Source organism: Canis lupus, chromosome 24, assembly GCF_011100685.1.
Source record: "Canis lupus familiaris isolate Mischka breed German Shepherd chromosome 24, alternate assembly UU_Cfam_GSD_1.0, whole genome shotgun sequence".
Lineage (NCBI taxonomy): Eukaryota > Metazoa > Chordata > Mammalia > Carnivora > Canidae > Canis > Canis lupus.
Genome location: NC_049245.1, coordinates 2,437,321 through 2,462,297, shown reverse-complemented (window position 1 = coordinate 2,462,297; position 24,977 = coordinate 2,437,321). Strand labels below are relative to the sequence as shown.

Below are 24,977 nucleotides of genomic sequence, written 5' to 3'. Positions count from 1 at the left end.
TTACTTCTTTAAAAACCAAGTCAAATTTGCATCTAAAATGTATTATCCATAAGGAACACCTGGGTGGCTCAGTGGTTGAGCGTCTGCCTTTGGCTTGGGGCATGATCCTGGTGTCCTGGGATCGAGTCCTGCACCGGGCTCCTTGCTGAGAAGACAGCCTGCTTCTCCCTCTCTCAGTCTTTCTCTTTCTCAAATATATACATAAAATCATAAAAAACAAACAAACAAACAAAAAAACACTTCAAGGGGTGCCTGGATGGCTCAGTCTGTTAAGTATCTGACTCTTGGTCTCATCATCATGAGTTCAAGTCCCTTATTGGGCTCCATGTTGGGCATGGGGCCTACTTTAAAAAAAAAAAAAAAAGACTTCAAGAATGTCCTTTGACTTTGATTCTTTTTTATTTTATTTTATTATTTTTTAAAGATTTACTTCTTTTCGAGAGAAAGCGCAAGCATATATGAGGGGAGCAAGGGGAGGAGGGAGAAAGAGAATCCTCAAGCAGACTCCACCCTGAGCGCAGAGCCTGACATGGGGCTCAGTCCCAGAACCCTTGAGACCTGCGCCAAAATCTAGAGTCAGCCATTTAACTAACTGAGCCACTCAGGTGCCCCTTAACTTTTTGATTCTTATATGACCTGCACACACGGAAATATTTTTCCATGCTGGGAGTGTATTATTTTCCTTCATCTCCCTTCTTCCCTTCATCTCTTCTAAATAACAGTAACTTTGTTTAAAAAGTTATGTTGAGGGATCCCTGGGTGGCGCAGCGGTTTGGTGCCTGCCTTTGGCCCAGGGCGCGATCCTGGAGACCCGGGATCGAATCCCACGTCGGGCTCCCGGTGCATGGAGCCTGCTTCTCCCTCTGCCTGTGTCTCTGCCTCTCTCTCTCTCTGTGACTATCATAAATAAATAAAAATTAAAAAAAAAAAAAAAGTTATGTTGAAACAAAGGCATTCACTCATAGATTGCTAACCTGAATGTTATTTTGTACAAAAAGTGGCATTTAAAATACAGTTAAGGTGGGCCACCGGGGCTGGTGAAGGATCTCAAGATGGCTGGACGAAAACTTGCTCTAAAAACCATTGACTGGGTAGCTTTTGGGGAGATCATACCCCGAAGCCAGAAGGCCATTGCCAACTCCCTGAAATCCTGGAATGAGATGCTTACTTCCAGGTTGGCTACTCTTCCTGAGAAACCACCTGCTATTGACTGAGCTTACTACAGTAAGCCAATCTGGCAAGGCTGGCTTGACTTTGAGAAGAAGTTTAATGCCCTGAAGGTTCCTGTGGCAGAGGATAAATACACTGTCTAGGTGGATGCTGAAGAAAAAGAAGATGTGAAAAGCTGTGCTGAGTTTTTGTCTCTCTCAAAGGCCAGGATTAAAGAATATGAAAAACAGCTGGAGAAGATGAAGAACATAATTCCATTTGATCAGATGACTGTTGAGGACTTGAATGAAGTCTTCCCAGAAACCTAATTAGATAAGAAGAAGTATCCCTATTGGCCTCACAAGCCAATTGAAAATTTATAAACTTGAGTTGGAGAGAAAGCCCATCCTTCATATTATAAACATTGGACATGTATATAAACACCAGTATAATAAGCCTGTATAGAAGTAATTTCTCTGTCAGCCATCCTTGAATAGTCTTTATTATCAGATCGTATAATTAGTTTGGGTTTTCTCAGGAAATGGTTATATAGTTCTGTATAAATTACTTTTTCCCTTATCTTATAATACTATATATATTCAGATATCTTTTTAGTGACAGTTTTTTCTGATAGATATTGATCTTTGAGACCTTATTGTCAAACTTGATTTTCTTCTATGGAGGCCTCACATTTAGGTCTGTTACTTTTAAATTATTTTTATAAACCTTATATTTAAGTTTTTAAAATTTAGATGTTTCTTATTTTATTCTCATAAAAGTTGCTCTTGGAGATATAATTGTTTGATCTTTATTCTTTCCTTATTTCCCCCCAGCTAAAAGAAACAGTCTTGGAGGTGACGTCTTATTTGTGGGGAAACATCACCCACTTCACGACTTCATTTTAGAACTCTACCAGACAGGTTCCACAGAGGTATGATCTCTTTTTCCATAATGAAGTGCTTTTAGTGTGATTACTTGGTTAATTCATCAGAAATACATTGGTTAAGTTTTGATAAAATAGAAACAGATACACTGTTTTAATCTTTAAAAATCATTTAAAAAGTATAAAATTTTGTGTCATTAGGTCTATGTACAGGGTTGTGTAGCCATCACTGCTATCCACTTTCAGAACTTACTACTTCTCAAACAGAAACTGGATATCCCTTAACACATCTCCATTCTTCTTTCCCCTTACTTCTGGTAATCTGTCTTCCACTTTCTGTCTGTATGAATTACTTGTTCTTTGTAAGTGAAATCCTATAGTATTTGTCCTCTTACGTCTGATGTATTTTACTTAGCATAAGGTTTTCAAGGTTTATCCATGTTTTAGCATGCATCAGGACATCATTCCTTTTATGGCCTTTTCTTTATCCATTCATCTCTTGATGGAAACCTGGGTTGTTTCCTCCTCCTGGCTTTTAAGAATTATGCTACTTTGAGCATTGGTGTATAGGTATATATGTGAGTTCCTGCTTTCCATTCTTTTGGGTATACGATAAGGAATGCATTTTTCCGCAGCCAGTGGATGTACCACCTGAACTATGTCATGGGATTCAAGGGAAGTTTTCGTTGGATGAAGAAGCTGTTCTTCCAGATCAGTAAGCATTCATTTATGCACATTGGGGTGGTTGGGAGGAAGTTTAGCTAGCATTTTTTCCTGGTTGCCTAAATGTTTTATTTTCTGGTAATAGTGAGAAAACAAAACAACCTGCTGGACTATAAAAAAGACTTGGGGTCAGAGCCTAGCTCTTCAGCCCCTGTATATACAGGGGGCCCTGGGGGTCCCTAAAGCCCTTACAGGAGATCCATGAGGTCAAAACTATTTTCATAATAATACTAAGATGCTATTATATTATTTGCTTTTCTCATTCTCTTTCTCTCTTGAGTGTACAGTGGAGTTATCCAGAAGCTGAATGTAGTGTGATAGCTATCTCAAGAGATTGAATCAGAAGCAGATAAGAGAATCCAGCTATTAAGATAGATATTAAGCCAGATATTAAAGAAATTTTCAAAAATGTAAGACAATGACACTTCTCTCTTTTTTTGCTTTGTAAAAGTTTTTCATTAAAAATGTTATTTAATGTTAACATGTCATAGGTTTATTATTGTTATCTTTAAATTAGTATTTCAGAAATTTCTTAGTTTTAATTTTTAGTAAGTAAATATTGATAGACATAACCGGTGTAACCAGGAGCTCTTTGAGGTCCTTGCTTTTTAGGACTATTTTAAATGGGTTCTGAGATCAGAGTTTGGGAATTGCTAGTCAATTGTATCTTCTCTTTTCTAGATCATATTGGGTGGTTTTCCAAAGCAGTGACGCTATTTTGTAATTTCTCTGGCAGTTTGTGAGAGATCTTGTTGCTCTACATTCTTGCAACCCCTTGGAATTGTCATGACCTTAATTTTTGTCAATTTTATGGGTGTTTATTGGCACCTCGTGGCTTTCAGTTGCATTTCTCTGATTACTAGTGAAATTGAATGCCATATGGTATATTTATTGACCATTTGATTTTCCTCATTTATAAAAAGTACCTGTTTTATTCTTCTGTTATTTGTTCCCCCTGGGCACCTTTTTGGTTTGTTTGTATCCTTTACAAATTCTGACATGAGCTATTTGCCAATAATAGTTTTCTGTTATTCCTTGTTAACAAGGAACAGGATTTTTTTTTTTTTTAAGACAGGATCTTTTTTTAAAGATATAATTGGTTATGTCATTTTTGTTGGTACATTTTAATGATTTCTCTTTCCTAAAGCAACATTTTAATTCCACTTATCCAAAAGGTTACAACTTACTCTCTTCTTTTTCTTTAGAATAGTATGTTCTCCTGTCCCCATGTTACGAGATCTGACACAAAACGCTGCAATCAGGTAAATCTTTCAAAATTCATGCCGTTGGACCAAAACACAGCTCTGAACTTGCAAATAAGTTTAAGATCTCTGAATCACAAGGAAATGGCAGCCATTATTCCACCAGGGCTTTGAGATTGGAGAGTCCCTGTGTTGCAGACCTCAGAACAGAGCCTCTTGACTTTAAATTATGTATATTGTTAAGGTTACTGATTTAACAAGCTTGCTTCTCTGCTTTCTGGTTTCCCCTGACAACATCTGATTCTTCCCGGATTAGGAGAGTGGGAGGTAGAAAGTAGGAGTTCCTAGGAGTAGTTTACTGTGTAGGAGCAAACAGACCTCTTTACTCCAGAGGCCCACACAGCTTATAATAATCTGTGTTATAACAGATTATTGTAATTATACTTACAGGTGTGGCCCTGCAGAGTTTAAAAACAAAACTGTTACATATTGTAATTTTGGTTGAGATAGAAGGAATTTGTAGAAATGTTTACCAACAATTATTATAAACTATATACAGGGCTAATTTCTGCTACCTGGACGATGTACTTATATTTCATTTCTTGCCTGTTGACAGCATTTTCTATATGTAAATATAATTGACTGTTTAGAACACAGTACTCATTTGCCTAATTCTTGCATGTAATCACTAATCTCAACGACAAGGTTTATGTTACCGTTTTCTTAGACAAGACGAAGTTTTAGGCAGGACTAAGACAACAGATCCTAGTAATTCAAGGATTTTGTAAAAGCCTGCTTGCCTTTTAGACTGTTCCTAAATCCTCCTTTCCCAGTCATACTTACTATTTCTCTTCTCTTGGGAAGTGTTTTAGATTTTATTTAGATCTTTTGTGTAAAGTGTAAGCATGTTAGTTTTCTCCTTAATAGATTCAGATAGCAGCTGCCACTTTAGAAAGGCTTTTATTGAAAGAAAACTGTGGTGAATTAGGAAGAATCTTTCTAGATTACTTTTATTTATCTTAACACACATTTTTAAATCATCTTTTTTTTAAAAGATTTTATTTTTATTTATTCATGAGAGACAGAGAGAAAGAGAGGCATAGACATGGGCAGAGGGAGAGGCAGGCTCCTTGCAGGGAGCCCGATATGGGACTTGATCATGGAACTGGGATCACGCCCTGGGCTGAAGGCAGGCACTCAACTGCTGAGCCACCCAGGCATCCCGTAAATCATCTTTACACATAATTTGTTCTGGTTCTTTGTCTTTGAGCTCTTCTGTTAAGGGTGGGTAAGAATGGTGAGCCAAGCTCTTGGGCTCATCACATTCTGGTTTGGGCAGATCCAATGGGGACACTATTGACCCTTGTGGTCTCTGCCTTGCAGTGGTGCTTTAGGCTAGTTAATCCCACTGATTCTGTCTTTGGATTGTCATATGCTTGTTTGTGCTTGTCACATGCAGTTTTTCTGCATGTTTTCAGAGGCCTTTCTGCCCAGCCCTCTAGAAGTAGTTAATTCTACTTAACTTCCTGATTAGGATAGAGAGACTTATCCAAGGGAGGAATTACAAAATTGACAAATTCTCTAGCTTCTTTCTGTTTGTATGGTGGTGTTACTGTTGGTTGGCTGCTTCTGATCCTGAAGAGGCCTTTGGTATGATTTGATATCCACTGTGTTCATAAAATTATTAAGTTTATAAGACAAATCCCAGATCTAGGTACATAGTATGTGTTGAAAATAACCTCACAATAAAATTGATTTGCCTTAATTCTTTAGAGATTTGTGAAAGACCATTTTAACTTTTACCTTATGAGCTAATTTTGTTCTGAGGGATCAACTTTATCAGGTTGATCCAGTTTAGTGCAATTTTTGTGTGTTTATGTTTGTTCGGGGGCCTATTGTTCATCCCAGTGTTGTGTTTGTTTTATAAATGAAAATTTGAGAATGCAGGCCCTGGTGCCAATTGCTTGTTACTACTATTTTGACTACTGGCATTTTTTCCCTTGTCTGTTTGGATGCATCTGGTATTCCATCCCATATTTGAGAAGTTGTTTCTTCAGCTTGGGTTTAGGTGGGTTTTTCCCATCACAGAAATCTTTAACCTGTAGTGTTAAAAAAAGCATATGATTGAGGTTATTGAAGTGTTTAAGTTCCTAGAAGGACTCTTAGCGAAGTTTGGTCAGCTGTGACCCAGGAGATCTTTTTTTTTAATTCTGATTCCATAAGTCAACATATTAGTAACTTAATTTTGAATAGAACAGAACTATCTTCCTTAATTTTCCTCATCCTGCTCTTTACTATTGTAATTTGCTTAGATATAATATCAGTAGACTGACTTTTTGTTGACTTTAAATATAGGAGCACCTGGATGGCTCAGTTGGTTAAGTGTCTGCCTTCAGCTTAGGTCATGATCTTAGGGTCCTGGGATCAAGCCCTGTGTCAGGCTCCCTGTTCAGCAGGGAGTCTGCTGCTTTCTCCCCCTCTTCCCTTCCCCCTGTTTGTGAGATAGATAGATAGATAGATAGATAGATAGATAGATAGATAGATAGATAATTTTTTTAAGGCTTTAAATATATAAAACCCCATATGATTTTAAAATTAAAGAGATGTTGTCTTCCCACTGCAGTGGCACAATTTTCTATTCATCTAGAGGAGTAGACCCCCACACCCCTTTGTTTTACCTTGGACTCAGTGTTCCAGACTTCTCTGTCCAGTGGCTCTTACCAGTTCTTGTTCATCTCCCCTGTCTGTCTCTGACCCTCCTGTTTTCCCAGTTGCTCAAACTTACGTTCTGCTTTCATATTATATACTTTGGCTTCTCATTCTGCATTAATCCCTAGATCTACACGACTCTTCTGGATTTTCTTTTTCCCAATTGTTTTTTGTGTCCGGCTCTTCCCAGTGTACCTATTAGTAGTTTCTTTTTCTTTTTCTTCATTTTGTAGTTTCTTCTCCTGAATTACTATAATGATCTCCCAGGTAATTTATTTGATTTCACCTTCCCACCAGTCTACTGGCATATGCTATGGGGCTTATCTTTGTTAAACTACCATTTCTCAGAAATTTTTGCTCTAGAGTGTCAGTGGAATTATAATAACACTTCCTTGCTTTTTCAAGGCCTACCATGGTTTGACAGAGCCATAGCTCTGTGCCCAAATCCCCACAGTTCCTCAAGGACACCTACCTCCTCATTCAACCCAGCTTTTCTCATCAGTATCCTATTGACCTCTCTACCTTCCTTCCATTGTTTCAAATGCTCCTTCCTGTGTAGACTATCTTTCATAGCTTTTCTTCTCTTTAGAAAGATAATCTAGAATTTATGTACTCTTATATGTTATTTTCATTAGTAGCATTGTTAAGTTTTTTTCCCCCCTCATAGCACCTGGCACAGTTCTAAACCTGTGTAAAAGCCCAGGTGTTCATAGTGTCTAAGCCCAGTGTTTGCCAAAGTCTTCCAGGAGACCTTACTCCTTCAGAGAAGTGTTTGTCAGACTTTCTATTTATATTCACCTTTGGATGAATCAGGCAAGGGGTAGAATGTTTTATCCCTGTAAGGAGGGTTTTTTTTTTTTTTTAATGTGAATTTTTAATGTAACCATTATTGCAGTGTTTGTAAGACTTTTGGTTGCCAAGCAGATAACCTGAAATCAGAAGCCTAGAGGAAGTGTAATATGAACAGTCACAGACTTGATGGTGAAAGCTCTTGGGAGGGCTTAATATCCACTGTCTGGTTAACCTCTTCTGATAGAATGTCAGCAAAGACATCTTAAGTCCTATAAACTCTTTAAGTGCTTTAAAATGTCAGGTATATGAATCATGAAGTTTTTCCTACAAGGACAGTTTGCATTGGTATGCTGATTTAGCATTAATTATGGAATATATCAGGAAAAGGTAGGGTAAAAATATGTAACTTGATATTTGGAGTTTTCTGCTGTCTTTGTGAAGTGTACTAACACTCTTAAATAGTATTAGTACTTAAAATAGTGTTTCTAAGGATAATTCTTAAAGTGAATTGAGTTGGAAAGGGGTGTTGTACATTCCATTCCTTTTCAGTTGAGACTTTGCTGTAGTATTTTCTTCTTACTATTGGTGTCTAAAGTGCTACTTGTGTTACAGATAAAAGCACTGCTCAGTTTTGTTATATTTTCAACCATGCTTAGGTTTACAATTTTTATATTTTGTCCTTGATGTGTTTGTGATGACAATTAGGTGATTAAAATCATGGAGAGGTTCCCTACCAAGGGAAGGATCATATTATGCCACTCCTGGGCGGGCTGGTGTGGTGGATAGAAGCTTGTGCTGGGTGAGTCAGCCCTGTGCCACCTAGAAGAAGTGGTGAAAAATACTTGTGTTTATAGAGTTCGGTGAAGCTAGGTAAAGCAGTATACATCTAAACACAGTTCTCTCTCTCTCACACACACACACACACACACACACACACACACCCCACCCCACCCCATGGGGCCACCAGTTGGATGTATAAGCTGTTCTTTAGCTCATTTCCTCCTTGAAGGTGCTTCTGTCTTCATGGTACCACTTTCCCCTCCCCCTGCCACTCTCTACAGTTAAACACTTTTGATGGAAATTTGTCAAAGAGAAATCCATTTTTCTCCTTTACTATTTCTATTATTTTTATTTATGTATTTTATTATAATAACATCATTTCTGTTATTTTAGTTCCTCTGTCTATAAGAATTTTAATTACTTACATAAACGAAAAAATGAGGGAACTTTAAAAGCTTGGATCTCAGTAAAGTTTTACTTTGGTACTTTGACTAATAGGTTCCCCTCTGGTTTATGTGTTTCAGTTTTTGGAGAAGTTTGTTTAGGTTGTGGCTGGTGTTTCACAATGGAAAAGTACAGTTGAGTTGTGCTTTAGCTTCTTTTGTTCTTTAATTTCTTTTTTTTTTTTTTTTTAAGATTTTATTTGTTTATTCATGAGAGACGCAGAGACACAGGCAGAGGGAGAAGCAGGCTCCCCGCAAGGAGCCCGATGAGGGACTCAGTCCCGGACTCTGGGATCACTCCCTGAGCTGAAGGCAGACACTCAACCACTGAGCCACCTAGGTGTCCCTTGTTCTTTAATTTCTAAAAATAAAAGAGTTCTTATATATTTGTGGGAACAAATTACTTTAAAAAAAAATCAGTGAAAGCTTAACTCATTTTAGAAGAGAATAAGTCTTCAAATTGTTCTTAAAGATCCAAGGGAAAAGAATGCTTTAATCTTTGAGATCAAAAATAGTATTGTTTATCCCTTCAGTAGTGATCTCCAAACTTATTTTTAGATGCTCTTTTTTCCATCTCCTAGTGAATGAAGTATATAGATCATTCTGTTAAGTTTGGTTTGGAGGGTAAATAGGGAAGATTTTGAAGATTTTTTTTCCTATTATCTTGGAAATTTTTTCCTTTTAGAATATGAGCATGGATGATGGAATTTTTTTTTTAAGATTTTATTTATTTATTCATGACAGGCACACAGAGGCAGAGAACGCAGGCAGAGGGAGAAGCAGGCTCCCTATGGGGAGCCCGATGTAGGACTCAGTCCCACGACTCCGGGATAACTACCTGAGCCAAAGGCAGATGCTCAACCACTAAACCACCCAGGTGCCTTGAATGATGGAATTTTTAGAGTGGTATTATAGAGGAACAATTGACATACAGTAAACTGCACATATTTCATAAATACATGGGTTTGTTTTCTCAAACATTGGTTCAGCTGTCTTATTAAATCTCTTACTATAACCATTGTCCTTCAGGAGAGATTATCCCTGTGAAGCTCTTTTGCCTGGGAAGTTGTTAGCTTGGCCACTTCCTTCATTTAGTTTCAGTCTTTCTGTACATGACTTCTTCATCCCAAGCCCTCACCTGAATATGATCTTCATTCCAGTTCTAGCCCTGCCATTTCTTTTGCCTGTCCAGCATTCCCACCTCCAGCATGTATTGAAGGCTCTTGGAATACCTGGGTGGCTCAGTGGTTGAGCGTCTGCCTTCGGCTCAGGGCATGGTCCCAGAGTCCCAGGATTGAGTCCCACATTGGGCACCCTGCATGGAGCTTGCTTCTCCATCCATTGCCTATGTCTCTGCCTCTATCTCTGCGTCTCTCATGAATAAATAAATAAAATCTTTAAAAAAAAAAAAAATAAGGCTCTTGCCTAGACTGTGTTGATCATCTTTTTTTGGTTCTCTCCCTCTGCTCTCTTACACACTGCTGCCAGAAGGTTCTTTTTGAATTGCTTCCTTGATCGAGTTTACTCCCTCACTGACTGACTACCTGAAGCAACTTCACGTTGTGGTCAGAACAGGACCTCTACAACATTAACCTAGTGCAACCAGCCTGTCTTACTGCCTGCTTCTGTTCACGGACTTGCTCACTCCAGTCTAGCTCTTCTCAACTAAGGTCCCACTTGGGAGTTAAGGCTTGAGAACTTGAGGTACCTGGGTGACTTGATTGAGCAACGAACTCTTGATCTCAGCTCAGATCTTGATCCTGAGGGTCATGAGTTTGGCTCCTGTGTCCTTAAGAATGGAACTAATTATAGATCTTCTTGGGAGAATTTGAGGATGCAATCACTCAGATCATTTGTATATGGCTTACTTCTCTCCCAGATCCCCATCGAGAAGGCTGCTCCAATTAAACTGAGCTATTTCTTGGTCCTGGAACCCCTTTCTCTGACTTGGTTACATTTATTTCCTCTCCCATTCTGTAACCATTCCTGTCCCACTTCATATCATGGCCTCTTGGAATGATGTTTTCCTTGGTCCCAGTGAGAGAATCCTCTTCCCTCTCCCCCATACACACATGCTTTTATCCTACATTCACAAAGACTTGTGTGGAAGGCACGTGCACACACATACTTACTCAGCATCTTTCTGCGTCTGTTGTTGCCTCTTCTACTTATGAAAATGTTATTAAGTATTTCCTATTTCCTTTATCAGAAGGGGAGGCAGGCTTGATGCCTGGCCAGCATTTGTACCCCATTGCCCACCCTGAGACCATGTATGCTGTGAGAACTCTTAAAGTTTGATAAACTGCTGAAAAGCCCTGCTGACAAAAAAATAACTGCTTTGAGAGGTTCTAAGTTGCAAGTCTTGCTTTATTACTGATTTTTCTCTTTACTATGTATCTGGAAGGCCCAAACAATCCCCTATACTTAAATACCATTTTCTCTGTCACCCTCTTAAACCTGTAAGACTGCCCTAGCCACTTTGCCCAGCAGAGAACATTTGAGATAAAGATGGTTGCCAGTGAAGAGTGAGTTGTAAGAGGAATAAATTCAGTAAATGAAGTATTGTTCAGCTGCTCTTGAGCTCAGCATTTTTATTATAAATGAAGTTATTTTTATGTACTTAAAATATACAGTTAAATCCCAGCACAATGAAAATAAGCCCTAATAATTTAAAGTGGCAGTTTTTGAAGGGAAAAAAGCTATCTAAAATGTCAAATATATTTTATATGAAACCGTTTTCAACTGTAATCATGGAGGAATTTTAGAAAATATTTAAAAAACACAAAGAAGGAAAGGAAGTGAAACAGTATCACTGATAACTTTTTGATGAATATATGTCTAGTCTGTTGTATATATGTATTTTCCCCATGTCAGTAGGTATTCAGTTACTGAATTTTTTTGAAATGTCACTTGAGGATTCCATTTTTAGGGAAACCATAGTTTCTTTAACCAGTCTACTATTATTCATACACTTAAGTTTTTTTCAGCAAAAATAACAACTGTTGTGAGCATCCTTAGGTATAACCTAGTATAGATGTGAAGTTCTAGAAGAGACATTGCTAGGTTGAAAGGAAAACTTACATACTTACCAGCCTTCGGGACACACAAATCCCACCAGAAAGGAAGCTTGACCCAGCTAATATAGTCTAAGTGTAAAGACTTATAAAATAAGCCTTTGTGTAGTTTTCAAATTGTGACTGTTCCTGAAAAAGAGAAACATTAAGAGAGTTTAGTACAGGGTTCCAATTGGGAAATTTAATGTTTTTTCTCCGTATTATTTGTGTATACTTTATGATTTTGTTTCTAGTGGTGTTTTCATCTTTTCTTTCTTGAAACAAGAACTAATTTTTCCTAAGATGCTTAGGGTAAGTCTTTGCCCTGCACTAAATAAAATGAAAGGTGTTTTTTTTCTTCTTTTTGTTATTATAAACCCCTTCCACCTGTCACCAGTATTCTGTTGTAATTTCTCAAGATTTGAGGCAGTGTCTGTTCCTTCTCTCTAATCACCCACAGTTAGCTAGAGCATGACTTTTCCCACAGAGAAAGTTACATGAAGGCTGTGTACTACGGATTAGCAGCTGTTTGACAAAAAAGATTTGTCATTTGGCAAAACTATTGATTAAAATAATTTCTGGAGAAGACTTCTGAATTTTGGTTATTCTTTTTAAACATGAAAAGTACCTCAGTTTACATAATAGTTAAGCCATGGTCATATAATAAAGTCATAAAATTATATGTTGCTCTCTTCTAGTATTAATTTTAAGGACCCACAGTTTGCTGAAGACTACATTTTTAAAGCTGTAATGCTTCCAGGAGCAAGGTAACAATACAGCTATAATATATGAACTATCTAGTTTTATTTTGTATGAACAATGCATATCCCAATACACTAATTGTATTTTCAAATGGTCAGAAAACCAACACCAGTACTGAAACCTAGTGACTGGGAAAAGTCCAGCAATGGACGGCAGTGGAAGCCCCAACTTGGCTTTAATCGGGATCGGCGGCCTGTCCACTTGGATCAGGCTGCATTCAGGACTTTAGGGTGAGTGGTAGGTTGCTATCTTTTGTATATTATGCTTTTTCTGAATCATTCATCAGCATTGTCAGTATTTATGCTACAAATACTTAAGAGACCACTAAATGCAATTCTTTGGCAAATATTTTAATGACTTTGATACTCTTACGCTCTTCATTTTAAAAATTCACTTCTGTTTCTTTGGTTTGTGTGTTGCTTAAGAATTCTGTTATTTTCTCCTAAAAGGTTTTCCTATCTTACTGACAGATATTTCAAAGGAATAAAACATATATACAATATATGATCAGTACATGCAGATAACTCTGATCCAAATTCCTACTTCTTGGAATTTATCTTGAAAAAATAATTTTAGAGAAGCATAAAGTTACATGCCCAAATCTAGAGTGCATTACATTAGTAATAGTCAAATTAAATGAGAAGAATGGTTTAGTGAAATATGAGATGTCACCATGGTAAAGTACTCTATAGGGATACATGCTATAATTATGAAGACTATGAAAAATATAGAGTAATGCAAGATATAGAGCAGTATGTATAGTGGTAGCCACAGCATGGGTCCTTGAGGGCAAAACTTGAAATATCCAAAAAAAAAAGGTAGGTTCACTCTTTATATGAAGTAATTAATACTTAAATAATTATCAGTTAAGAATTTTGGTATGACAAACTAACATGCTATCACCATTACCATTGGTACTGTTTTGAACTTTGTTAATTATAAATCTTGTAAGTTATTATCTTAATCATATTTACTAGTAAAGAGACAACTAGCATTAATTTATATCAGTTTGGATGTGATGGATTTATCTATAAATTTTTTTCTGGTTGGTGGGGTCCTTTTACAGCCATGTTATGCCAAGAGGCACAGGGGCTGGCGTTTATGGCAATGCTGCACCACCACCTGCAACTTATCAAGGAAACTTATACAGGCCGCTGTTGAGAGGACAAGCCCAGATTCCAAAACTTATGTCAAGTAAGTTATCACAAGTTGATTATTTAACATGCTGAATTAAATATTAAATGGACTTAAAAACATAATAATTTAGAAATACTATAAGCCTTTACTTCTCCATTCCTGGTTGTCTATTACTACCCCACCAAACCATGACAGCATGGCAGAGGAGATGCGACTATGGCAAGATGCTAAACATTTGTTAAATCTAAGGGTTATTTTACTAAGTTTCTTTCTAATTGTTTGAAATATTTCATGTAAATTAAATTAACAAAACAGAAGAGGCCACTCTGAGAAATCTTTTTAAACCAAGGTTGAAGTTGTCAGAGAAATACCAGATTAATGTGAAGATTGTTGGGAGGTATTTATGCTATGCACCTACTACTGTATTCATACTAATTAAGTTACAAACCCATTTTTCTTTTATGGTAAAAAAATTTATATTAGATTTATAGCCAGCTGGACTCAGTTTAGATGATCTAATCTGATCAAGATGTTGACCTTGACCACATCAGTGTCATAGAGCTGCTTCACAGCCTGTTTGATCTGGTGCTTATTGGCCTTGACATCCACGATGAACACAAGTGTGTTGTCTTCTATTTTCTTCATGGCTGACTCAGTAGTCAGGGGGAACTTGATGATGTGATCATCAAGTGATCAAGCTTGTTTCTCCTGGGGCACTCTTTCGAGGATATTTGGGCTGCCTTTGGAGACGCGGCATGTTAGGTTGTCGGAATGTAGGTGATGTAGGGATCTTCTTTTTTGGGGGGACTGCACGCCTTTCAGCACTGCTTTCTTAGCTTTCAAAGCCTGCTTTGGCTTCGGCTTTGGGAGGGGCAGGGGCTTCTTTCTTCACCTTCGGCACTATCTTCATAAAAGGGGACAAACCCATTTTTTAACCTGAAGCCCACCCAGATTTTCCTGGTATAATACCCAGGAAGAGGGCAGCCTGGGTGGCTCAGCGGTTTAGTGCCGCCTTGGGCCAGGGCGTGATCCTGGAGACCCAGGATTGAGTCCCACATTGGGCTCCCTGCAAGGAGCCTGCTTCTCCCTCTGCCTGTGTCTCTGCCTCTCTCTCTCTCTTTCTGTGTTTCTCATGAATAAATAAAAAAAATCTTTAAAAAAAAAAAAAAATACCCAGGAAGAAATGGGTTCTGAAGGTCTCGTTCTCTCTCAGAGCCCTCTGTTTTCAGTGTACTCTCTCCATGTCTCTGTCTCTCTCTGTGGCTTTGCTGTGTGGCTTAATGACATTGAGTGGAACATTGTTAAGACTCCATGAAAACTATGGAGTTCAGCTATTTTATCTTGTTTAGTGAAACACAGAAGGGGTACAGAATGGACCTTATGAGGATCTGCTTGGTACAGTAGTTTACTTAACTGCTCTTCCCCTGCCCCCAAGATTTAGAAAATAACATTTCTGAGTATTTCCATATGTATCATAATATATTTCATATCAATCCATGCCACATGCAACAGAAGAGTCTAATCACTTTGAAAGCACTCTCTGTGCCCTAACATTTTACTAGTATATGTAAAAGCATATCCATAGCTTATTTATAAAGCCGTCTGTTTATTGGTACATTCCTTAGCAGTTCCTTTTTTATGGGCTCTTTACCATGTAGTTCTATCCATAATGGTATCACAGCTTCCAAATAGGAAAAAAAAAATGAGATGCAGAATGCTAGAGCCACGTTTAATCCCTGTGGGTTAGCTTAGCTAGTATTTCTTTCTTTTTTTTTTTTTTAAGATTTTATTTATTTATTCACGGTAGGCACAGTGAGAGGCAGAGACAGGCAGAGGGAGAAGCAGGCTCCCTACAGGGAGCCCTATGTGGGACTCATCCCCAGACCTGGAATCACACCCTGGGCAGACATTCAACCACTGAGCCACCCAGGCGTCCCTTAGCTAGTATTTCTCAAGATGATGGTTATGAGGCATTTAAGAGATTGTCGGATTGCCTAAAGTTTGAGAAATTTGGAAAGAGGTTTGAGTAGTAAGGGTGAAAACATGTGTTCTCCATTATGTAGTTTCCTTCCATTTCATGTTTGTTAAGGTCCAATCACTGGATTTATCACCCCAGATAGCTACTTTACTTAAAACATTTTACCCCGCCCCCTCCGGGACAGCCCGGGTGGCTCAGCAGTTTAGCGCTGCCTTCAGCCCAGGGAGTGATCCTGGAGACCTGCGGTGGAGTCCCATAACGGGCACCCTGCATGGAGCCTGCTTCTCCCTCTGCCTATGTCTCTGCCTCTTTCTCTCTGTGTGTCTCTCATGAATAAATAAGTAAAATCTTAAAAAAACAAATCATCTTCTTTTCCCCCACTTAAATTGATTTATTTTAAATATAAAATTATATCAAAAATATATGACATGAGTTTGATGTGCTTATTGTATTTTTTTCAAATATACGTAAATACATAACTGAAGATAAAAGGCTTGGTCACAGTCCCCAGAAACCGATCTTATGTATTACCCATGGTATGCATACCACACTTTGGGAAATGTTGCTTAGATCTTGTGTGAAATCATAGACCCATGTGACGATCTGTAAAAACCATGGACTGCCTTCACAGAAAATCACTCGGTGTGGCATTCATATAAATCTGAGTGCTTCATTCTCAGGCCCTTTCCATCCTGCAGGATCCATTTCCAGCACTAAGTAAGAAGGAAGTCAGGAAGTTCTTTTATTTATCAAGGTCATGCCAGTGGTAAAAAAATTTCCTCTTTCCAGGCCTGCAATTTTATAGTTCTTAGTTTGTCTTCATTATAATAGTCAACTCTTATCAGCATCTGTGCATTTTATTTCAAATTGTGGTGTCACCTCTCCTTTTTATTAAATCTTGAATAACTACTCATTTGCCATTGTTACAACTCTTACGAGGAACTTTAATTAGAATCTTTTCCAGGTAGAGTCTCTATTTTAATTATGTCATTAAAAAACAGGAAATTGGGGCACCTAGGTGGCTCAGTTGTTGAGCGTCTACCTTGGGCTCAGGTCGTGATCCTGGGGTCCTGGGATGGATCCCCATATCAGGCTCCTTGCTTGGCAGGGAGCCTGCTTCTCCCTCTGCCTACTGTACCTCCTGGTGTGTGTATGTGCATGTGCTCTCTCTCTCTTTCTCTCTCTCTCAAGTAAATAAATGAAATTAAAAAAAATAAATAATAGGAAATATGTTTTGTAAAGTAGGGATTGACGTAGAGCAAGAAATAAATGGCCCTCTGCATGGTGATGGGTAAAAACATTGAGCCACCTGAGGACTCTTGCTAGGACACTATATTTAACATCTTTTCAAAGGGGATGGGGATGGTAGAAATGAAAAAATGGGGAAAAAAATCAGCAAAAGTGTGCTGTTTAAATTGAGCCTACAGAGGGGAATTTGGGGCTGAGAAAAAAATGAGTTTGAAGTACATCACAAAAAGTTACTTGGTTTTGAGCCTAGAATAACTGGTACAAAATTCTGAGAGCATAAGTGGAAACTGATTACAAGGGTGGGAAGACTGACTTTTTCCTCCATATTTTTAGTGACATTTTAAATGGATTTTAACCGTAATACATGTTAATTAAATAAAATGTGGCAGATAATAAAGCCTAAATATGTGTAATCCCATGGTCCTGCAACAAAGCAGTAGTCTCTTTCTTTATATTCTTGTACGTAATTTTTGAAAATTAGATTATTATACATGTATTTTTACATATACTTTTTATTAAAATGTAACACAATAAATTTTGAGTCATGAGTATACAATTTGATTAATTTTTATGAAATGAACACACACATGTAACCACTACTCTGATTAGGAAGAAAGTAACAAGTTCCCAGAATCCCCCCCCCCCCCCCCCCCCCCGCCCCCATTATGTCCTTTCCCAGGTGCCATTCCAACCCATTAAAGGTAATTACTTTCCTGACTTCAGTGTCATGGATTTGTTTCATGTTTGTTTAATGGATTCTTACACAGTTGACCCTTTTGAAAATTTGCCCTCTTTTGTTTGATATTCTGTTTCTGAGATTTATCCATATCATTGCTGAAGCAGTAGTTTGTTCATTCGCACACTTCTGCTGCTTCATCGGTGACTGTCATCATTTCTCTCTCTGGTGTACTATTTGGATTGGTTCCCAGTTTGGGGCTTCTGGAGTAGTACAGCGGTGAAATTCATGTGTCTTTCGGTGCACATAAGTAAACATCTCTGATGGGTATGTACCAGTAGTAGAATTGCAAGGCTAGGGTCATGTGCATGTTCATTTTTCATGAATAGAAGTGCCAGACGCGTTTCTCAAATTACATTCAGTTTATACCAATATACATGCCTTTAGCAGTGCAGAGAAGGTCCAGTTGTTCCACATTGTCACCAACCCTTGGTATTGTCAGTCTTTTCACTTTTAGCCATTCTACTGGATGAGTAGCGGCTCCCAGTGACATTTAATTAGCATCTTCTTGATGCTTTAATTGAGGTTTTTTCATGTTTATTGGCCCTTGAGCATTTTTTTGTGATGTGCCTGAAACCTTGTGTCCATTTTCCTACTGGGTTGTCTTTCTTCTTTTGCTTTATTAGGGGTTCTTTTATATTTTGGCTATGAGATTTTTATTATTATTATATTATTATTATTGAAATTACCTTTTTCCTTTCCTTTTTCCACTTGATGGTTTATATTTTCACTTTAATTGGCATGTAAGGAACGAGGTTTATGCCGACATTTGGGGACTGGGTGAAGAGCATGTGGGAATTCTTTATGATTCTTTTAGAGCTTTTCTGTAAGTTTTGAAACCATCACAATAAAAAATTGAGGTAAAAAATATTGATATTTGATAGGTGTTGATGTTTTTAAGTAATCTTTTAAATGTCATTTTCCTGTTGCTTGTATTAGAAATAGATTTTCACATATTGGTTTTTATCTAACAACCTTACTAAATTCATTTATTCTGCAAGTTTGTGTGTTCTTCTGGATTTTTTGCCTACAGAATCATGTCCTCTGCAAATGGTGACAGTTTTGTTTATTGACTTTCTAAGCCTAATGCCTTTCGTCTTTTTTTTTTTTAAATTAAAAAAATTTTTTTTGCCTTATTGCACTGATCAGGACCTCTAGTATAATTGGATAGAAAGGGTGATGGTGGACATCCTTGTTTCATTTCTAGTCTTAAGGGGGAAATGTAGTTTTTTATTTTTTTTCTTTTAGATAAGAAGTACTGAGGAACTTTCCTTCTGTTTCTTGTTTCTAGTGGGTATTGAATTTTATCAAATGCTTTTCCTCTGTTTAGATGGTGGTAATGTTTTGTTTTTCTTTCCTACTGTTATGTGGTTAAACCAACCTGGCATTACTGGAATAAGCCTCATTCAGTGTGATAATAGCATTCCTTTTTATATGTAACTACTTTCTGTGTGTCAGTATATTGGGTATTTTTCATCTGTATACTATGAGAGATTAGCTTATAACTTTTGTACATTCTGGAAAGTTAGAAAGTGTTTCCTACATTTCTTTTGTTCCTAGGGGTTACAATAAGTTCATTGTCATGTCTTAATCCCATAGAATTCAGTGGTAAAGCCATAAAGCCATATGGGCCTTGCAGTTTCTTCATGAGAAGATTTTAAATTATAGATTCAAATTAAGTAGATATAGGTTATTCTGGTGTTTTTGTTACTTCTTGTTTTGGCTTTGGTAATTTCCCCTTATTTTTGTAGGAATTTGTCCATTCTAAAATTTCAAATTCATTGCCAGAATTCTCTTAATATTGTGATATATTCTTAGTGTCTTTTTAATAACTGTAAAACTTTAAAAACTAATTTGTTGTATTGGTAATGTATATAGTATTGCTGCTTTTTCTCGATTATTGTAGCCAGGGCCCATTTGATTTGATTTTATTACCATTTTTTCATACATATTTTTTAAAAGTAATCTCTACCCCTAATTTAGAGGGCTCAAAGCTCATAGCCCCGAGATCAAGAATCAAGCTATACTGACTGAGCCAGCTAGGCATCCGTTAACTTTATTACTTGAGGTGTTTGGGGTTTTTTTTGTTTTTTTTTTTTTTCCTTTTTTTCACTGAACTAACAGCTTTATTGTTTGTTTTGTCACCTTACATTTTTTGGTTTTTGATTTCTCCTTTTGTCTTCATTATTCCCTTCTAGTTTCTTTGGGATTAAATTGCCATCCTTTTTATAATTTTTTTGAGGTGGAGACTTAGGTAATTTATTTTCAGTCTTATCTAATACATGCACTTGAGTGCTAACAATTTCTCTCTGATCATTTTAGTTTTATTTATATTTCATTTTACATCATATATTATCATTCACTTTGTAATATTTTTGAATTCCATTTTGTTTTAGAAGTATATTGCTTAATTTTTTAAGCATATATGCTTTTCTTAATCCTTTAAAATAGATTTCTTTCTTAATTTAACTGAGGCTAAATTCCTACAAATTGTATACTTTTGGTGAATATCACCATATAAAATATAGGAATTTACACTTTTGAAGTTCTTGCTGATTTGCTAAGCAGTGAATAACATATCTTTGTTTTAAGGTATAATTTTTAAAACTGCTGCTTCAATCATATTTTTTACTGACCTCTTTTTCCTTAATAAATTCCCTGTTCTGGGCAGCCTGGGTGGCTCAGCGGTTTAGCGCCGCTGTCTTCAGCCCGGGGTGTGATCCTGGGGGCCTGGGATTGAGTCCCACATCAGGCTCCCTGCATGGAGCCTGCTTCTCCCTCTGCCTGTGTCTCTCTGCCTCTCTGTGTGTATCTTACTAATAAAATCTTTTTTAAAAATTAGTAAAACTTTCTAAATAGAAAAGTGCACAGTTACATCTCCTTTCTAAAACCACAACTCTATTGTTTACAAAAGACTTGGTGGTGGTTCTCATTAGGGATAATAAAGGTCTGAACTGATCTGTGGCAAAGTGGATTCAAAATGGAGAAGATTGGAGAGGGGCATCTGAAGGACTGGATAATTGAATATGTTATGTGAAGGAGAGAAGATGAGGCTCAGGTGTGCACTGTGGACACCTGGGTGACTAATGAGAATTTGGAAACCCAGAATGGCAAAGGAATCTGGAAGAATATGCTGAGACTGATTTTGTGCCTGAAGACCTTGCAGTCATCTGCCGGCAGTTATTAGTATGGGTCTGATTCTTGCTCAACAGAGAAGAGAGGGTTAGAGAGTGAAAATTGGTAATCCTCTGAGCACAAGCCAGAACTGTAAAAGTTCAAGAAGGATTTGGATAAGTTAATCACTTTTACTTGCCCTTGGTTATAAGAGAACCTAGAAAAGCTTGGGGTTGTCAAGGTAGACTTCCTCAAAGGCAGCCATGTCATTTCCTCAAAGGAAGCCAAGTTATTCCTGGATACCTTTGTAGGTGTGTTGAATAAATAATTGGTCTAATCTAGAATGATCACTGTAGGATATGATAAGCCCAGACAAATGCTGCCTACTATCAGGAAAGGAAATCCCATATTCTGTGATGTTTGCTTCAGTAGTCTTTATACATAGTTCATCATATGATTTGTTTTTGTTTTCTTTAATTTACCATTATCACTTTTCTAGCATATTTATTTCATGGTCTGTTATAACCTCTAGATTTCATATTTATGCAGACAGAACTAATTGCTGCTGACCTGTCAACTAGTTTATTCAGCTGTCCATCTCTTTCTCTCTCCATCCTAATTTTTATTTGATCCTTTATGTTTTCTTTTGAATACTAAATCTTTTAGGGTAGGGTTTTTTTTTGTTTTTTTTTTTTAAGATTTTATACATTTGGGGCAGCCCAGGTGGCTCAGCAGTTTAGTGCCACCTTCAGCGCAGGGCCTGATCCTGGGGACCTGGGATCGAGTCCCACGTCGGGCTCCCTGCATGGGGCCTGCTTCTCCCTCTGCCTGTGTCTCTGCCTCTCTCTGTGTGTGTCTCTCATGAATGAATAAATAAAGTCTTTAAAAAAAAAGATTTTATACATTTATTTGAGAGAGCGAGAGCACACATAGAGGAATAGTTAGAGGGAGAAGTAGACTCCCTACTGAGCAGAGAGCCCTATGAGGGGCTCGATCCCAGGAGCTGAGATCATGACCTGAGCTACCCAGACATCCCATCTTTTTAAAAAGAACAGTTAGGGGCACCTGGGTGACTCAGTGGTTGAGTGTCTTCCTTTGGCTCAGGTCGGGATCCTGGGGTCCTGGGATTGAGTGCTGCATCAGGCTCCCCGAGGGGAGCTTCTTTTCCCTCTGCCTATGTCTCTGCCTCTCTGTGTCTTTCATGAATAAATAAAAGCTTTTAAAAAAATAAATAAAATAAAAAGAACGGCAATTTTGGGGCACCTGGCTGGCTCAGTCGGGAAAGCATGCAGCTCTTGATCTCGGGATTGTGAATTCAAGCCCCCCATTGGATATACAGATTACTTTAAAACAAATGAACAAACAGACAAAAACACTGATTTCAGATGTTTTAACCAAGATTTTTTTATTTTCTCCTCATGAATCTGTGTGTGTCAAGATGGTAACCAAAATGCATGTGTTAATAACAAGTACATTTGTTTTTCCTTCCTGTCTAAATTAGATGCATGGAATAATGTTAATTCTATACTTTTGGAATATTGAAAGTAGTTTTTAAATCCCCAATCCTGCCTTCTTGAAACCTTAAGTTTCTGAGCCTCCTGGTTACGGTAGGGTTCTCTTCTGATCATCTGGAAATAACCTGGAGAGTCACCTCCACCAACAGCTACTACTCCCAACAGTTCACAAGGTCATGTAAACCTTGGAGTAGTATAGCATAGAGTAGTTAAGAGAACATAGCTCCTGGATTTCACTCTGCTGCTTAAGTGCCCTGTAACCTCAGGCAGGTTTTTGTCAGCTTTCTAATTTCATACCGGCTCACAGAATATCCATAATAAAGGAGTTTAAGTTATTAAGCCCTGGAAATGGTGCCTAGCACAGTAGGAAAGCATTAAATAAATGTTAAAAGATCAGCTTTCTTTTTTATGGAATCTTGAACTGTGAAATTTGGTCAGAAATAGTTATAGTGAAATTGAGATCTAAGCCATTTAATTTTTCTGAATGTTTCAGAAAAATCAGAAAATGTTTTAGAAAAATAGCTATTTTCTTCATAGCTATTTTCTTCATGTGGTACAAAATAACACTCAAGACGGGCTATTTGGTCAAACTGTCTACTGTAGGTGTTTCTCACTGTTGGTTTTTGATTTCTCTTTGTCAGTTTTTGCCTGATGAATATTTGTCCAGGTACTGATAACTTGTTGGAGTCAAGTGCAGCCTTGAGTACTCCGTGTGAATAAAGCATTTCATTTCTGCAACCCAGAGAACCCAATATGTCACTTCTCTTCATTTCATTTAGTAAACTTGTCAATTAGCCACATTTGAAAAGTGATTTTTGATTAGTGCAATCAGTAAACATGGAATCTTTCCTGTGATTGCCATGCTGATTAGATAAATTGTCACTTGAAGAGCTGTTGGTGAAGCCTTGGTTTATATGGCCTTAGAGCTTTAGAAAACCGGTAAGTTTTTAAAGACCAAAGGAAAAAATTAACTGTCATTTTTTTTCTCTCTCACTGGTACCTTTCTGAAGTGCAATTCACTACCTCAGAGTTTTTTTTCTCCCTCTCAATGGATCTTCTGTTAGAGCCATACAAATGAATGATAATAAGTTTGTTTTACCTTCTACTTCATTACTTATCAGCCAGGAAATATTTCTGCTTTATGAATACTTAAGGGTTATATATATTTCTCAGAGCCACATGAAGAGATTTGTTTAAAAGTAGCCTTGAAGGTTTTATTTGATCCTTTTAATTTTTCTTTTATGGGTTGAAAGCAGGAGATACTTGTAATTGTATGACAGAGTTCTTACGTCATAGGAAATCTGCTTAAGTTTTAACAAAAAACTATAGTTTTTTGCATGTGCTAAGTTTATGTGAAAGCAGTTGTTCTGGAAGTGAGAAATAGTAAAAGTGAAATAGAATAGGAAGTATATGGCATACTAAAAATGATGGAAATAGGAACTTTGCCATTCATCTAGGCACTTAACAGGTATATAGTTAGACTATTGAGAAGGATTCCTTCTCTCCAAAGAAAGTATTTGTACTTAAAGAACTCTACATTCCAGTTCCACTTAGAAATATTGTTGTGCTTAATCTAACATGTAGCATATTTACTCTATCGAATATGTATTCCTGATGATGGTAACTTTCCTCCATTTGTACTGTTTCTAGGAGAAAATATACAAGATTTTTTTCTGTCTTTATGTTTTATTAACCATTAGGATGAGCATTTCTGAAGGTTTTTTTGATGTCAGTGTACCTTGTTATTAATCTTTGCTCGATTTTAAGGATTTTATTTATTTGAGAGTGAGCATGAGCAAGTGTGGGTGGCAAAGGAAGAAGCAGACTCCTCACTGAGCAGGGAGCCCGATGTAGGGCTCCATCCCAGGACCCTGGGATTATGACCTGGAAGCAGCCACTTAACCATATGAGCCATCCAGGTGCCTAATACTTCATTCAGTTTTAAATTTATCAGGGACCTGTATGGAAGCTTCTCTAAGTACCATGAAGAGTTTGAATTCTGTGATAATATCATATAAAAGAGCCACCATGAAACCAGAATCATGTAATTGAGTCTTCATGGTAAAAAGGGTGACTACAGTGATTCTGGGACATGTGAAATACAGAGCTAGACAGGGTTCCAAGCGAAATCCATGGACTTTTGTTATATTAGCTAATTTTGAGTATGTAAGACACTAAAATAAAATACACTTCTGCTAACATTTTAACCAGTTCTCACAGAACTAACTTGTGTACAATATCTTAATAGACCAGTGGACTTCCGAGTTTAATTAACAAAGTAATGATCAGAAAAAGTGGCCAGGAGCTTGATTTTACTTTCAGCAGATTGCTTTCTCATAAATGGTGGTATGTTGAAAATCATGTGTTGAGGCAAGTGTGTCTCATGTTTTTCCCTAGAAATAAACCACACAGATGATAATTACTGTTTTTGTAGGAATTTCTAGTTTTACCTCTCATGATTTCCTACAGACCTCCGAGGTCCGTAATAAGGATTAAGAAGCTATTCTGGGCCTGTTTGCTGTGGGTTGTGTGGTCATAAGCCTTGTGCATTCCCATTCAGGTTTGGAATATTTAATGACCACCATGAAAACTCCTCAGCAGTGTTCCTCAGTTTGACTACTACTAGTCTGGCTTTTAAGAAGAGGTGCCACCTTTCCATTCAGAATGCATTTCTACATGAAAGTAATGGTGGTGAAGGCTTCCTGCTCTTTTCCAAGAGAAGCATCTATCGTGGGTTTGGCTGCTGGACACTTC

At 37.4% G+C, this 24,977-nt stretch overlaps 1 protein-coding gene, 1 long non-coding RNA gene and 1 pseudogene across 2 annotated transcripts in view; 2 read left to right on the top strand and 1 right to left on the bottom strand.

Moving 5' to 3' along the window:
* Positions 1-24,977, bottom strand: part of LOC111092255 — a 147,100-nt gene that overhangs the window by 106,016 nt on the left and 16,107 nt on the right. The window contains exon 2 of the long non-coding RNA XR_005377472.1: positions 11,771-11,884. This is a non-coding gene — a long non-coding RNA (uncharacterized LOC111092255). The remainder of the gene's footprint in view (positions 1-11,770; positions 11,885-24,977) is intronic.
* XRN2 (5'-3' exoribonuclease 2) overlaps positions 1-24,977 on the top strand; it is an 86,207-nt gene that overhangs the window by 51,176 nt on the left and 10,054 nt on the right. The window contains exons 22-27 of the mRNA XM_038571424.1: positions 1,983-2,080; positions 2,668-2,747; positions 3,961-4,017; positions 12,433-12,501; positions 12,595-12,726; positions 13,563-13,690. Of these exons, the coding sequence (XP_038427352.1) occupies positions 1,983-2,080; positions 2,668-2,747; positions 3,961-4,017; positions 12,433-12,501; positions 12,595-12,726; positions 13,563-13,690 (564 nt within the window). The remainder of the gene's footprint in view (positions 1-1,982; positions 2,081-2,667; positions 2,748-3,960; positions 4,018-12,432; positions 12,502-12,594; positions 12,727-13,562; positions 13,691-24,977) is intronic.
* On the top strand, positions 928-1,532 carry LOC119865608 (annotated as a pseudogene).